The sequence below is a fragment of the Vombatus ursinus genome, unplaced genomic scaffold (genome assembly GCF_900497805.2).
Source record: "Vombatus ursinus unplaced genomic scaffold, bare-nosed wombat genome assembly UNPS02007284.1, whole genome shotgun sequence".
Taxonomy (NCBI): Eukaryota; Metazoa; Chordata; class Mammalia; order Diprotodontia; family Vombatidae; genus Vombatus; species Vombatus ursinus.
In genome coordinates, this window is record NW_020947062.1 from 25,526,447 (window position 1) to 25,543,718 (window position 17,272).

Consider the following 17,272-nt stretch of genomic DNA (forward strand, 5'->3'; position numbering starts at 1 on the left):
CTCTTCTAACCTATCTGCCTCAGTTTCCTTAACTATAAAATGAGAATCATAACAGTACTTACCTCATAGGGTTGTTGTAACAACCTAAAGAAATATTTAGGTAAAGCACATAGTAATCCCTTAATAAATGCTTGTTCCCTTTTCCCTGCCCTTTTGTGTATGCTGAGGGGTAGAGGACTGGGGATGAGAGTGGGAGATGGTTTAAAGACTGTCATTTCCTTGGTATAGGAACGCTGTGGGAGAAAATTCAGATCCATCTGCAATTAAGAGAATTAGAAAACTGCCCGGGAACACTAAGAGGTTTAAGTGATTTGCAGAGGGTCACAAACAACTAGTACAAGTCAAGAAGCAGAACTTGAATTTCAGGTCTTCTGGACATGCTCTTGATTCACATATGCTGGTGCTTCTATTTTCTATTGTATAGCCCCAGGAAATGGAACTTAGGATTTTCAGCTCAATCATTCTAAATTTTTAGTCAAACATTTTATTTTAAAAAAATTATTTAAAAGTCATGAAGTAAGACTCCAATGCACACAATTACACTAATTTCTGGTGTAAATCTTAATCCACATTTTAGAATTTTGCCAATTATGTTTAATTACATTTTTCTTTTAAAAAAAATCCCACAAACTTTTACAATTCTTTGAATATTCATATTAAAATACTTATTAGTCAAATGCACAAGAAATCTGAGAAAGTATTAGAAGTGACATTTATACCAATCTATATGGGAACAGAAAAAGTTTAAGACAAGAAATGTGGAAGCTTTTTTTTTCCCTTGAAGAGAGGAATATGTCTTTGGGAAAAAAAGTCCTTCCCTGATTCTCAACTTTTTTGTTCCTCATTGCACTTAAGCAGTCTAGATTCCATTTCCCAAATCTTTCCAATTTTACTTCTGCTACTGCAAGCTCCATACTTTTATCTTTTTCAAAATCTGATGAGGTGCCAGAGCCAAATGTATACAAATCTATTTCAAGCAGACTACTGTCTGATTTAAAAGAAGAATTCCAGGCACAGCTTAATACAGTAAAATTGGACTTCTCATTCTAATATTAAGCTACCCTTTCCTAAATGGATCCCTTGACATATTTATTAAATACATTCTACAACGAATGTATTTCTTATTTAAAGTAGATGAAAGACCTAAGCAACATCTTTCAAAGGAAGAATAGCCATACAGAAAACTTACACTGGAGTAAAACATACTAATTGAGATAAACAAAAGAACACAATGATAGAGATTCAAAGGCCCCAATAACACTTTACTTAGTAATTAGTGCAAGAGTTTTCCCACATAAATTTGACCCTAGACTTCAATGATAGACAATTCACTGTGATGACATTTACATATAAATATACATAAATAAAACCCTACATAATTTATATTCAGAATTAACATGAAACATGGCTTTAATAGAACTGTATCTACGGATCAGTATTTTTTTCCTTCTAACAATGCTCAAGTATAAAAAGCAATACAAGTTTTTCAACTTTGATAAAGAACTACATGATTATGAAAACAGCTCTTACATTTTAAAGCATGTTGTATATTTACAGTTTACTGAACTATATAATATAGTTCATTCTGAAAAATGAAAATCCTTTTAAAATTTTAACAGAAAAACACCAATTCCAAGTGTTTATGCTATGAAAAATTTACTGAAGTAGCAGCAGAAAGGACATTTATAGTAAAAATATACTTTTAGGAAAATAGCTGGAAAATCTAAACACTGATGAAAATATAAAAAATTTCAAAATATATTTTTAAGAGGCAAAATATTGCCCAAAACATACAAAACTAATAAAAAAAATCTATCTAGACTAATAAAGTTGAAGGATGGTGACTGTAGCTGAAAAAGAAAGAGGGAAGGTAAAGGAATCAGGGCAACTGGGAGTTTATGTATAGGCCCTGAAAAAAATGTTAAATGAGAAGTCAAGAACCCATTGTACCAGTCTCCCCTCTGCCTTGAGGAAGTAAAAGTTTAAGTACACTAAGCTTCATACCCTGCAACTATTTATTAGAGTATATATTTAAATTTCAGTGAACAAACCAAAATTGTCAAAAGGCAAGTAGCATGTTAGCTTTAAAGATAACACTATTTCACAAAATGAAGTGCTTTTTAGCTTTTATGTAGATTACATATTCATTTGATAGTAAACTATTTGAAGGCATGTTTTTTCAAACGTTCTCGACTTCTTCAAAGAATCATGCTTTGTATTTAACCATTTCAAGATTCAACAAGGATTTCCACAATATGGTCAAGCTCATTTATATCAGATTTACAATTTGAGTTAGAATTTGTGGATGTTTGAGATGAAAAGCTCTCAAGCACATCACAATGTCCCATTTTTGTGTTGCTCATCATTCCTGTTAATACTGTATCAAGATCATAGTAAGAATTGTCAACATCTGAAAACAAGTCTTCTACAGAATTAGGATTTTTGTTCTCCAATGTTTCAAATATTTGATCTAGTGACTTCTGAAAGTTTGCCCTATTTTCTTGAGGGTTCTCCATTTCCCAAACATTACTTTGAGGATTTCTTGGAGCTTGTACTGATGCAACCGTGGACAGGTCAGAAATAATATCTTGGGACTGGATATCTTCAAAGTCTTTTGAGAAACTACTATAACTTGGAATAAGTTTCCCTTCACCCTGTTCTTTTGTTGAACGACAAAGGATATCTGATGATACTAGGCGATCAAGAGAAGCCTGTCCTGCATTCTGAGCATTTATCACTTGCCAAGTTCCATCCTGGGTCATTTCTTCTTGAATTTGTCTTACAGTATTTGCTATAAGAACCGATCGACACAGATTAGGTTCAACAAGCATGTGGCACAACTGAAGCTTTACCAAAGACATGTCTAAAAGTGATTGCCGCTGAAGATTATATGAGGGAACAGACTTAAAACCAGCCAGGGTTCCTTCAATATCTTCTTCACCATCAAAACATTTTCTCTTTATTCCTCTTGCAAACATTGTGTCCTGTTGAAACCAAATAACTTATTTTAGCATAATTTAAAATGTCCAGTTTTCAGAAACAAAACCAAAAACTATCAGAGAAGGAAACATAGCATTTAACCAATGGTTAGATCTCTACAGTGACAGACTAATCACAACACTAAAACTATTCCTCTTAGGATACAGCTAAGTAGGTTTAACTTTAGCTAATTTAATACTTATAGTGGGTTATTAAAAAGTGGGACCAAATTCACATTAAAGATCAATATTCTTCATTTTTAAACAGGTGAACTAGGTATGTCTCATACAGAAAGAGAAAAATCAAACGAGGTATTTATGCCTATAACAGAAGATATATTTGGAGACTAGGTACAGGTAAACAGGGCCTTAAGTCTCCAAAAAATCACGTAAAGGTTTGGATAAAAATGCAGATAACCAAATTAAGGATCTACCATTCTACTTAACAGGTGTTTCCCAAATTATTTTTTGAAACTTCCATTTTCTCCTTAATGTCTACATTTGCATGATGGGGCAAATAAATCACAGTTGATTTTTTTTTTTACAGTGCTTATACAGAATCATAGCTGTATAATGCTTTTTTAGATTTGCTCTGAAGAGAGCTACATATTTTGGAATTATTACTGGAATAAAATTCACTTTTGGATGGTCTGTTACATTTGCATCATTAGTTAAGATTATAAAATTGCTGCTTAGAAATATACACTAAATCTAAGTAACTAAAAACAAAAATATAGAAACTTATACAACAAAAAACTGATTAGTTTTAAACTACATAGCCATCTCTAACAAAAGGCATACTGTGCAAAGTATTTAATGAAGTGGCATCAGGCCTCTCTCTGCCTTCCCAGTTAACATCTGCATCCTTATTATGTCAATTTATCCAGTTATTTAACAAGGAGATTAAAAAAAAATGCTACCCATGCCTGTTTGTAAGTAAGTCTAAACCATTTAAAAATGATTTTTAAAAAACTAGTTTAAATACATTAATGCCTTTTAACTTCTTCTGCCATAGATCACAACCCACCTATATCTAAAATTTACAGAGTTGCTCAAGGCTCAAGTTAAGTCACTTTCTCATGGTCACAGAGGTGATTTTCAGAAGCAGAATTTGAACCCAGATCTTCCTGACTCCAACTCTGACAATATTCACTTACACCAAGCTGCCACTCTCATCCATACTGTAAGATTAAGGAAATACCATTTTATTTTCATATAGTGCTATTACAATGACTACAGTGTTGAATTTTAAAACATGAAAATCGTATTACAAATACTTATGAAAACACCAGTCATAATATATTCTTTAACAAACCAAGGTTTTTAAAAATGAGGCCAAGTAATGGCTTAAAGACCAAAGCTTATATTATGTTTAATCAAAAAACCAGAAGCTATCTGTAATGAAGAGAATTCTAACAATGGACTTCCTATTTATGTTCTTAGAGATGAGCTTCTACTAGACACCCACAGATTTGATTTCTGAGGCAACATCTATATTTAGAAATATCTTTTAGTTTATTTACCATACACTGCTAGGAAGTTATAATATTCTGTTTGCTGACCACCAGAGACTGCAGATTTCTTACTAAATGCTGAGTATATTGTGATTCATCATTAATTCTCAAATTCTACTTTTATCCTTGCAAATAATTAAACTGCAAACTATTAAGAATTCAGATTCCTGATCATCTTCCAAATAAACTTTGGTATCAACTCTTGGAATCTGAGTTACTTCATTCTTCTTTCTTCACACATTCTGCTCCTAACCATTAAGTTAAAACCATCTCTCACATGAATTATAATAAATTTTTAGTGTAGAATACCTTTCTACTGTGTTTAACTGCCTCCCACATTCTTGTCATCATCCCCTTTCCCTTTCCAATCTAATCATAATGCTACTTCAAAGATTAGAGAATAGGATTTAGAGATAGAAAAGGCCTCAGAAATTATTTCATCCAAACCCTTCATCTTAAAGAGACAGAAATACTAAGTGTCTTGCCTGAAGTCACCAAGAGGTCATAACAGACCAGATCTTGAACCCAAGTCCTCAGACTTAAATGCTAATGTTTTCACTATACCATTTTCCTCTGTAAAATGCTACTTCTTCAAATTTGAAAACTGGGTAATCATTTTAAAGGTTCTCCATCCTTAAGTATCCTTACCCATTTCAATACTATCAACTCTACCTAGAAACACCATTACTATATGCCCAACAGGAGTACCACCTGCTTAATAGCAGTACAAGCTGCTTAAATTGCAGTTATATCTGATTCTTGCTATTAAAAGCCCCTTCCTTTTCTCTATGGCAACTATAATTACACACATTCTTTAAGGGGCAATGCAACACCTACCTTGGTAGGAAGAGAACAAAATTAACTAGGCATTTAAAAAGGTGTCTGTCATTTGCATTTTGAAAAAGTTATGGCCAGTTCTTCATGTGAGGTTCAGAAATTTGCCTGATTCATCTATGTATTCTCCACAGCACTTTGCACATAGTAAGCATTCAATAAATGTTTGAAGGAATAAGAGTAAGTACTACAGGAAGGACAGAAAAACAGATAAAACATTAAAACTAAGCTCCAGAAAAAAATTTCACAAGTGCTTTTCACAGCTCTTCTAACTACTCTAAAGAGAAGTACAAATAAGCCCTCCAAAATGTTTGATCTCCTCTCCTTACCTTATTAGTTTTGCTTGCTACTGTGCAATTAATCCATGAAGAAATATCCTATATAAACAAGTTAACTGTGCATACCAACCTTAAGATATTAAGCATGTTATAAAAATATACTCAATTTTTTTCTTTACAATTAGTGTGTTAAAATCATACTAAAAAAATTTTCCTTCAAAGCTCCATCTCTACAGGTACAGCCTCAATTCATCTATTTGATATTTGAAACCAGGTCATCAAACAACAAAATAATAGCCACTGACATGACTTTTAAAAGTCCATATTCTCCAAACCCATGTTCACTAACACAATGACATCTCATGAAATAAAACCTCAACTAATAACCTCAGAGATGTCATAAAACTCACCAAAATATATTACCAACAACACAAATAATTACACATGTGAATATGAATCAAGTATTTATTTTCTATATAAACACTTTTCAGAGAGAAAAAAATTATCAGAATGGATTATATTAAAAATACCTTAAACTCACTTTAATTTATATTAAAAATCAGATATAGAACTGAGAATATAAAAGATGATATATTTGTAAACAAACTTAAAGAATACATTTTTAATCACCCCTCTTTAGTACTAATTACAATATATTTTTTTCACAAAACCAATCACATTACACAAATTACCTCATTATTCAAGAAAAAGGTACAATGAAATTTTTAAAAGTTGGTGGATGTTGCTTTAAGAACTCAAGACTTACCAATCCAGCTATGAAGAACAACTTTTCTCCTGCATGAATAGAAAAATACATTTTCTCTCACTGAATTCTAAACTGAGGAATCAATTTAGGAATTTAAAAATAAAAGTGCTATGCTAATTGTTCCTAGTCTATGAATAAAAAAAGAACACTACATGCATACTGCTTTTAAGTCATATGCTGAATTTAAAAATACTTAAAAAAATTTTTTTAAGTCAATCATACATGCTTGTAATACAAGAAAGCTTATCTACTTTTTCTTTTAAACAGAATGTTTCTTGGCATTATTGTATTCTTTTATCTCCCTAATTTACGGTGGCAAAAATATGCACAATTTCCCATTTCAAATTACCTTCATTTATCTGAGAACATGATATATTTCCCACGCTCATTGTCTTTACATCCCCAGTGGCTATACGCTATAAGCAATTTTAAAACATTTATGAATTGAAATGAAATTATTAATCCGGAAAGGCTTCATCCCGTTCTCTCCCCGTTACTTTAAAATTATTTCATCGAGCACTGGCAAATAATTGTTTTTTAAGGTAGTAAAAAAATTTTTTTTAAAAGATAAATAATCCAATGCTTTAAAAGCTATATGAACTATATGATCAAAAGAAAGGGAATGGTTAATCATACAGTGAGAATGAGTGATAAAAGATAGGACACTATAGCTACAAAATGTGAAAAAGATCGAAAGGAAGACTAACAGCAAACCTCTTTGTAGGATTTATGGGAGATAACGGATTAGAAATTATGAATTAGAAGGCATGGTAGGGTTGCCAGCTGTCCCAATAGAGTTACCAAAATAATATCATAGATCTACTGATATATTTAAATTGTACAATTGCTAAATTCTCTTAAGGAGTAAGATTTAAAGATTATGACAATTATCAAAGCTTCAACCACAATTTATCAAAGGCACTTTTTGTTAACAAAAATGATTAGTCTTCCCAATTAAATGATTTAAATTAGGACAAATAAATTTAAATCAAATTCTTCCCCAATCCATAATGAAATCAAATAAATTAAATTCTGACGAGGTTATGAATTACTAGAATAAGCCCTGAATCATGACTTAGCAGAAATTTCTGTCTTCTCCACTTAAGCATCTACCCACTTTGCATTATTTTGGTTGCAAATCAGGTCACCCAATCAATTGAGTAAGAAATAATTCTGAAATGACAAACATCATGAGCAGTCATAAAATTTAGCTAGAAAAATGTTCAGAAGATACACTAAATATGTATATCTACATATAAACTGCTTGCTACACTGAAGACCTACTGTTACTATGTTTTCAGATATGATTATCAACCTATTTGTTACACAGGGCAATTTCTAATTTTAAAAAGTGAAATCTAGTAGTGGAAGGACATTACTTATTTTCTTTTATGTAAAAATTATCTTTTTAAAAATAAGTAGGTCAACAAAAAGTATTTATTGTAACTGTAAGGACAATTACCTTTACCTTACTACTATGTATATACTAAGGTAAGTTTTCAAAAATTAAAAAAAGCATGGATATTTATTGCCTATAGCCAGTGTCAATTCTGGGAAAAATAAGCTGTTGTCTTTGTCTCACCAAGTGTATGGGCAGCTAGGTGGCACAGTGGATAGACCACTGGCCCTGGAGTCAGGAGGACCTGGGTTTGAATTTGACCTCAGACACTTACTAGCTGTATGACCCTGGGCAAGTCACTTTACCCCAATTGCCTCAAAAAAACCCATACATATACACAAACACACACACACACACACACACACACACATATAAACAAAACAACCCCAAAGCATCCTAGATTTTAAGCTCCTAAAAGACAGGAATTGTCTTATCTCAATTTTTTATCTCATTCAATACCTAATCCAGCACTCAACGGTTTTTGTGAGGCTCAAACAAGATAAAATGTGTAAAGAATCTTGAAAACCTTAAAACATTACACGTCAGCTATTAGGCAGGTGAAGCTTGAGTTTAAATACCAAATTCTCTTTTGGAATTACTAGCAAAGCCAGTTTAAAAGCTGTCTAAGAAAATTCAATCTCCTTACTTTTATCATAAGGAGTAGCAACTAGGGAGCTAGAACACTGGGCTTGGAGTCAGGAAGACTTGTGTTCAAATCCAGCCTCAAGATACTGTATAACCCTGGGAAAATCACTTAACCTTTCTTTGCCTCAGTTTCCTCATCTGTAAAATGAGGATAATAACAGCACCTACCTCCCAGGGTTGTTGAGGACCATCTGAGTTAATTGTAAAGCACTTAGCACAGGCACAGTATCTGGCACAGAGTAAGCATCACATAAATATTAGCTATAATTACTATGATTAATAGACAACTCATTTTATGTAGTGCTTTAGATTTTATAAAGTACTTTTTACAAACAACCTGTGATTAGTATGTACAGGTATCATTATCATTTTGCAAACAAGGAAACAGATGCTCAGAGATTCCCATGGTCACATTGCTAATAATCAAAATCTGAACTTAAATATTCTTACTCCAGCACTTTCCAGTATACTATGGATGTTGCTAACCAAAAATAAAAACAGTAGTGTTATTCAATCACTCACCTTATTCCCTAACACTAGCCAATTTGGCTACTCCCAAAAACTAAAACCACCTTCAAAGAACAAGGATTTGCCACCAATGAGAGGAATGTGCCACAGGCCCTGAAGCCAATATCAAAATATTTTAAGCAAAGACAACATTCTTTAAGTTATCAAGTACACAGCCTCCAAAAATAGTTTCTGAAGAGAACTATTTTTTGTGTCTATGTGCATGCGTGTATGTAATAGACATGTATAAACGCTGTTATGCCTGGTTTTTTTTCCCTTAAAACTGTCATTACGTTAGAGTAATACCTAGAATATGAATAAATAGCCTTCTTCATACTGCTGACAAGTTCTGAATTTTCTGGTTAATCACTTTTTCATTTTTCCTCTTTGACCAGACCTACAATTTTATCAGTGTCAGGAGAGAGCTCCGTGTTAAGTACTACCCATGCAGACTGAAGATCAGTACCTGTTCCTGCCTGAGTCCTAGAGAGTTGGTGGGGCCCTGAAAGGTTAAGCGAATTGCACAGGATCACACGGCCTGCACGTGTCAAAGACAGGACTCAACTCCAAGGACAAGGCAAACTATCTACTAAGTTACACTGCCTTTCTTAACTTTTGGAATTACTACATTTAAAATAGAAAAAAACTCCATTATGCAGCCATCATTGCTTTCTAAACAAAGGTTCTACTTTACAGGATCATAGATTTAGACCTGACAGGGATGTTAGAGATCATCGAGTCTAACTCCCTCATTTTTAAAAGAAACTATGGCAGACTATAATTAAGTAACTTGCTAAGTGTGACCTAGGGGGTCATACAGGTAGTAACAGAGACTATCAGTCAAACCCAAGTCCTCTGGCTCCAAATCCAACATTTCCCTACTGATTTAGAAATAAGCATTTTCCCCTTCATTCCAGATTGCTAGGCATATTTAAGTAACTGGCTCCTCCACCTACTTTAACAAAAAAATATTAAAAATGTGAATGAGATATTTAAAAAAGCCACAATTCACAAATAATAGTTATCAGAAACATTTTGCAACACCAAAGCTCAGAATATGACAAGCCAATTTAAAAACTAATAGTTGACTAGTGAATTACTTCAGAAACGCTGGTATCAAACTCAAATAAAAATGATCCCTGCAAGGGGCATACTGACTTAGAAAACCACAAACATTATCTATGTTGAATTGCATTTTTATTTTCTTAAAACATTTCTCAATTACATTTTAATCTGGCTCAGGCCTCACTTGGACTCTGGAGTTTTGAAGGCAGCAAGTTTGACACCTCTGCTTTAGAATAAGCAAAAGTCCATAGGTATTTTTTTTTTTATCACCCTTAAGCACACTAAAGGGGGGGCATGTGAATTTCTGAAAGCTAAACTGTTAAAACCCAAAGATCTTTAGTAAGAAAATTTCTGATCAGAAGTACATATTATAGCCAGTATTCTATAGCAAGCTGATCGCTTGTAGACAGTGCTACTACCCAGATAACCCAAAGACAAAAAGGAGTTTACAGCTAATAATAATTTAGATGATCGAAGCTGAATCCCAGAGCGGAAAGGGAGCCTTGCTAGAAACTCAATTTAGCTTTGTCTTGGTTTTACTTGTACAAATGCAATCCTCCACATACCAAATTCTTTTAAATATTAATCAAGAAAAGACAGTAACTGCTTTAATTTAAAATGTGGAAACAACAGATTTTTGCTTCTATGTACTCTTAAATCCTGCTTCATTTACAAAATATGTTGTAACAGTATTTGTGTACTAAAAATGAAATGTGTAACTATATTTTAAAAATCTTCTAAAAACTTAAAAAAAGACTAACAGATGGTTCCAAAAACCAATGTATTATTATGAACCCAAAGTAGTATATGTACTATACAGTATACACTCAACATCTATGTATGTATCCAAAGGTTACATAAAATGTAGATACATTCTAGAGAAATTAAGCACAAGAGCAGATTGTCTGCAAGGTGCCTGGAAGCCCGATACAATGTATATACCCTTTAAAGTCTAGTAATTAATTCCTCATATACTACCTGAATTTTTCTTTTCACTTTGTCATTGTCTGAAATTCTATCAGTTGGAGCAGTCTTTAATAAATGAAAATCTGGTACTGATGGGGTGGTTGAAGATTTTTCATTCACACTTTAATATGAATTAATTCAGACTTCTTTCCTCCTAAGACTTACCTGAGGTAACTGGCAACCTAGAAAAATAAGAATTGTTGTTGGGGGTTGAAGGCTGTATCTTTGGAGCAAGGATTACTTGGGAAAGCTAGGGCAGGCCTGGGTAGGGTGCTAAAGGTGGGGAGGAGAGAGAAAGGAAAGCAGCATGAGGAATAACATGAGGATGTACAAAAGAGGTAAAGTGAAAAATGTCTTGCATTCCTTGCTCTGAATTCATAGTATTCTGTATCACATTCTAACCAAACTCTACAAAGGGGTTATGTCTTACTTGTTATAATAGCTAATGCTTATGTAGTGCTTACTATGGGCCAGACACTATGCAGACCACTTTACAAATTATCTCACATCACTACTATTAAGTGGTATTTTCTTCTCAAAAATTTACTCCAGAGGTAGAATCCAAGCAAGAACCACTAGCCATAAAAGGTGAGTTAGCAACGTATGGGATGTTGCTCCAGTTATAGGTTGTCTATCAAATGATCTCAGGAATTAAGGCTTTTATCTAAATAAAATATGACTTAAAATACCCCCAAATCAAAAGCTACTAAGCTTTTTGATTATCTGTACTAATGATGGTTGATTGCTAAAACACCAGTATCTGATTTCTGAACTTGAATTTTGCAGGTAAATCATAATGGAGTCTTCAAAGATCCAGTCACTTTGGTTACTTACCAAGAGTGAAAATTAAAATCCTTTTACCCATTTAATAGGATAAGGACTGAGACAGAACCCACTGAAAGTTGAGGCAAACAAAACATTATTTGGAAGATGACAAAACTTAGCACTCTCCCCCGAAAAATAAGAAAAAACACAGCAGCTGAATTAACCCCTCCCCCCAACATGTGAGACAAGAGGCTTCTAGTTTTTCCTTAAAGACAGGATCATGAAAATAAATGCCTTGACAGCTATTGATTTCAGGGCTAAATCTCAAAAGTAATATTGATAGTAACTATCAGCAAAACAAATTATATAACATAAAAAATACAGATATTTAAAAACAAATTTTTTTAACCTCTGAGAGGCAACGTGGCATAATAGATAGGGGAACTACTAGCCTTAAAGCTAGAAGACCCTAGGTCCCACCTCTGTTTGATACATACTGGCTGTATGATTCTGAGGAAATCACTTAACCTCTCAGTGACCTACAGAACTTTCTGAGACTTTAAAATCGCAAAGAAGCTACTGACTATATTGGTGTCGGAAGTTTCCTTATCTAGGAGTGTCCTTTATCCTATGTTTAAAAATAGTTTTTAAAGTATGGTAATTTATTCCCACTACTCTTTAACTTTCCCAGTAGAAAAAAAAAGCTAACAGTCTACTGGTTGTGATACTTCTTGTGACAACCTCTATTTGGTCTAATGCTTCTCTGGGACACACTTCAACAGGTTGATTTCTCCTTTAAATCTTTCATTTTAGTCACAAAAGCATTGGGAAAATTTACCTTTCTGCTATTTTCTGGAAAATTTCCTACTCTCACTACTATTTCTACTTGTTACTACAGTAGGACAAGGCAAGTGGAGACCAATAAAGATAAAATTTACTTACCAGTAAATGTTTGTGAGAACTGTCCTCTTCCCACATCCTATTTCCCTCCCTGTAGTCAGTCTCCATTTGACTGGTCAGCTTAAACAAGACTGAAAGGGAAGTAGTAGGTACAAGCACCAGGTTTTTCAACCACTCTTGGTGGAATCTTTGTGCTTCCAGATATATACTAACACAATACTAACAGTGCAATTGCTTCCTACTATAGGATGGGGAAGGAGAACTGTTCTATAAAATTTCAATTAATTAACTCTTTTTTTAAAAGCAAAATTTAAAAACACTTAAACTGAACACTCACCATGTCAGCATCTGAAAGCAAGCCACAAAGAAGCATGCCTTTTATTAAAATGTTTCATGGTTGATCACCATTCTCCATACATTATGATGCATCACTTGTTATACTTTTTAAAAAGAGTAGCTAAATTAAAGAGGCAACAGTTCACCATGTGAGGTTTTCCTAAGTGCTGCTAAGATGAAAATCAAGTTTCCCATTGCAAACATCTACTACCCATTTCTCCCTCTGCAAGGAATTCAGGAAAGAAAACTTACATAACAGCATTTTTTGAAGAACAGAAGGATTGGTAGGATGACATATACAAGTCACAACGTTTAAAATCCACGTCAGTTGTATGATATGGTCTATATAAGCCCCCAATTTCACATCAAATAAGCTATTTTTAGAATTGGTGGGTCTTCTTGCCAATTTCAGCAGGGTCTCAGTATTAGACAGTTTTGAATAAACTACCATCTTATCCTAGAAGCAGCTTTCCCATTCCTGGTCCCGCTTTGATATGAAGAACCATATTGGGATAATTTCTCTTTCCCCAGCCCATCTGAGTGAATAGGCCAAGTGCTTCAGCTTCAGTGGTAGCACCTCCTTTACTCACAGAAAGCTGCTGTGAGGAACAAAAAAGGGTTGGGTTTTTTTTTTTTAAAGTATTATCTTGACTTCATAAGAAATGATACAATACCTTTCAATGACCAAATATAGGTAAAAACTCTTGTGCCAATGAATAAAATTCATTGAAGGACTGACAGATTGATGAAATATACCAGGATTTTGCCTGTGGCACCTAGAATGTGAGATTAGCAACATCCAATATAACTTTTTTTTTTAAAAACACTTTTAAAAACTTTTACTTCTTTGCAAACTTTAAAGCCTCATATAAATGTCAGATATTGTTATTGCTGATAAGTCTAAAAGGGGTTGGGGAACCTGGAAAGGGTCAACAAATGAAAGAAAACCAACCACCTTAGGCACCAAACCCTCACCACCACCACCACCACCACCACCTTCCACCACCATCACCATCACCAACACACCACCACCACCACACCACTCCCATTATAAACTAGAACGCCCTCCCCTCAATCATGTATTTTCACAAATAATTCATCGCATTTCGGGAAGAAACCTGGCAACGCTAATCAACCAACTCGACCTTTGCACTAGAGATTTAAGATGTCACCAGCAGCTCTGGATGGAGTTACAATGGTTGGTAGAAGTGACTTTCCATTACTCAAAGTGCGTTTCCTCCTGCACAGCGGGAAGTCTGTCCTGCCGCGGAGGCGGCCCCGGGGATCCATGGGGAACAGGCGCTGCCGGGAGCCTCCGTACGAGGAGCGGCCTTCTCGGCTGGGTGGGTGGGCTACACGCACGTATATATATGGGAGGGGGCAAGAGAGAGGGATGGCAAAGGGTGACGAGATGAGAGAAATCTACGAGCAAGTAGGAAAAGAAAACAGAAAAAGAAACAGGGGGATTAGCCAGGAAAGAGCCGGTCCGCCGGGCGGCCTCAGCCCCGGGGCCTGGAGGGGCGAGAACCGCGAGGGAGCGGGCGGGAAAGGCGGGACCCGGCCGGGGCGGGCGATTTGTGCAGGCAGCGCCGGCGACTCGGGCCCGGCCACACAAAGGCCAGGCCGGGCGAGGCGCCGGGCTTCCCGCCCCGGGGTCGGGGCCTAAGAGGCCAAGGAAGGGAAACGGCAGAAGAGAGAGGGGGAGGGGGAGGGCAGGAGGAGGCCGCGGGGGGAGGGGAGCCGAGCCGCGGGAGCCATTTTGATTTCCCGGACCGGCCTCCGCCCCCTCCGGTAGCGGCAGCCCCCGTCACCGGGGTGCCCCACAACCCCGACCCCGCACACACACCCAACCCGGGGCGGAGCGTCCTGCCCCCGCAGAGGCCGAGCTCACCTGAAGCCGCCTCGGCCGCCGTTCTGGCTCCGGGCTCCGACTCGGGGGCCCCAGCTTACTCACAGCTTGAGCTCCAAAACCCGCTCCAGCTCCGACTACTCACAGCGCCCAGGCAGAGAAAGCAAGGCGGGGCCCTCGAGGAAGGAAAGGGGAGGAGCGACCAGGGAGGGCGGATCCCGGGGCGGAGCCGGCCGCTGAGTGACGGTGCCCGCCACTGCCTGCACCATTCACCGCCCACAAAAAGTAACCATGGCGACCGCCGAGCCGCCGCGGCCTCTGACTGGTCGAGAACCTAGGGTTGGAGGCGGGGGCGTCTCCAGTCTTCAAATCCCCAGGGCGTGGGGGAGGGTATGGAGGTGGTTGTAGTTCCCGCTCTCCTGGTTTGAAGACTTGGTAGGCGGTTGTGGGCGCGTGAACACCTCGTAGTGGGACTCGGGCTGGGACTTCCTCGCGCGGGCGCGCTCTTCGGCTCCTGGCCTGGCGTGCTCCGAGGACCTGCTCCTACTTGTCCTAGAGAAGCTCGCGGCTGCCCCGGCCGGGACTGCTGTGGAGGGGCAGGATGCCAGGGGCTGCGTCCTCCGGATCGGGAGGCAGCGCAGCTTAGTGCACAGAGTCCTGGACCTGGGGCTAGGACGAGTCGAGTTCACGTGGTGGCTCCGAAGCTGCGTAACCGCGGACAAGTCACTAGTTGCCCCAACTGGAAAATGGGGATATACCTGCCTCACAAATTTGTTGGTAATGCCCAGAAGAGATGCATATATCATGTGTTAGTTATCATTTTTTGGATTTCTACAAAAAAAAAATTAAAGGTTGTCTGTGAACTCCTGCACCCGCTTCTCCCACTCAGACCACAACACCTCGGTGCCTTGTCCTTGCCTTCTCTTTACTCCAACATGCAGCACGCAGTGTTGCAGCCTGCAGATCTGTCATGTCTTTTCATATGTTCCATGTATAGTCATTCCATCAATGGTATTCCATCACAGGTAAAGTGAGAAAATGCCATAGTCTCCTTGCCTGGTTTCACTGGGAAGAAAAGGAACTTTATTCCATTGAACACTAGTCTCCTACCTTGGAAAGGATGCCATTCCATCTGACCAGGTCTCCTGCCTCCCTTAGGAAGAGGCAAAACACCCTTCCATGAAGCACCAGCCTTCTCCCTTCCAGGGAAGAAGAGAAAGACCATTCCATCAAATCTCCAGATCTGATGACTTATGGTCTCCTGCCTTATGGGAAGGAGAGTATCATCATTTCTTTAGCTCCTAGCGCTTATACCTGAACTGCTTAAGTCCTTAAGAGGACACCACACTGTCGAGGCCAAATCTTAGGAAAATCTGAACAAATTCAATGATTAACACCCCCTCTCCATATCTCCTCCCTGGCTCTCAGACTCCTTTCTCCTGCACCCCATTGCCTGATGCCTTATTTCTCATTCCCTTCGAGCTACCCTTTCCTACCTCAATGCCCCACTCTGAAGCCACACCACCACTTCCACTGTGCTACTTGGAATGCCTGCTCCACAGGCAACAAACTTGCTTTCATCTTAAATTTTGTCCTTTCCTGCTAATCCCAGTTTCTGTCACTGATACCTGGCTACCTCCTGGCCTTGCTTTTCAATGATGGTTGCATTTTTCACTCATTCTTCCTGGTTCATCAGTCCAGGTGATGGGAAGTTGGAATGCTCATTGTCACTTCCAGGCTGTCCCTCTACCATCATCACTTAGTAAGTAAACTCTCTTCTCCTTTGAGGTTCACTTTTTCATCCTTCCTCAAATCTCCCATGGCTCCCCCTCCCCCACCACTCAATGCATATCTACCACCTAATTAAAATCCTACTAGCTGTTTGCCAAACTCCTGGATCATTCCTCATGTTTCTTCAGTGAGCTCAGTGCATGACTCACAGTCTTTCTTGCTTCCCAGACTCTTGCATTCATACTAGGAGACTTTAAAATACATAGTTGATGCTCCTTCAAACATCCTAACATTATAGCCCTTCAGCTTATTTCACATGGCATGCTCCTCCACCCCTCCTCAGCCACACACGAAGATGGTCATACCCTTGGTCTTGCCATGCATCACCCACAAATGCACCACTTTCATGTTCAGGACCTCTGACATTCCCTTATCTGATCACAGTCTGTTGTCGTTTCATCTCTCTGCATTTTAACTCCACATCCTCTCCCATCTCTCAGTTCCTCAGTTCTTCAGTTCTCTCCCAGACCATTAGCCCTGTACTGGCTACATTTTCCTCCTTTCCTCATTCTACTCCTCAGTCTCCTTGGCTGGATCTTCCTCTAGGGCATCAATTCTTAAACTATGGGTCGAGACCCCATATGGGGTCAAGTAACTGAATGTGGGGGTCCCTAAAAATCTATCAGTAAAAGGTTTCTGAATACGCAATGACCAAAAATTAATTCAAAATCAAACATGT

The 17,272-nt window shown here is 37.6% G+C and overlaps 1 protein-coding gene across 12 annotated transcripts; it reads right to left on the minus strand.

Moving 5' to 3' along the window:
* Window positions 1–1,241: 1,241 nt before the first annotated feature.
* On the minus strand, window positions 1,242–14,966 carry CDCA4 (cell division cycle associated 4). Of its 12 annotated transcripts, none has more exons than XM_027849116.1 (5): window positions 14,845–14,966; window positions 14,099–14,375; window positions 5,330–5,513; window positions 4,006–4,159; window positions 1,242–2,984 (listed from the first exon to the last, which is right to left on the minus strand). In XM_027849116.1, the coding sequence occupies exon 5, from the start codon at window positions 2,976–2,978 to the stop codon at window positions 2,229–2,231; it is 750 nt and encodes a 249-aa protein (XP_027704917.1). In that variant the 5' UTR covers window positions 2,979–2,984; window positions 4,006–4,159; window positions 5,330–5,513; window positions 14,099–14,375; window positions 14,845–14,966; the 3' UTR covers window positions 1,242–2,228. The 12 variants fall into 12 exon arrangements, 11 of the variants coding, with proteins under 11 accessions (XP_027704917.1, XP_027704918.1, XP_027704919.1 ...); XM_027849117.1 differs by lacking the exons at window positions 14,099–14,375; window positions 14,845–14,966 and adding exons at window positions 6,371–6,399; window positions 12,660–12,710; XM_027849118.1 differs by lacking the exon at window positions 14,099–14,375.
* Between the last annotated feature and the right edge of the window lie 2,306 nt (window positions 14,967–17,272).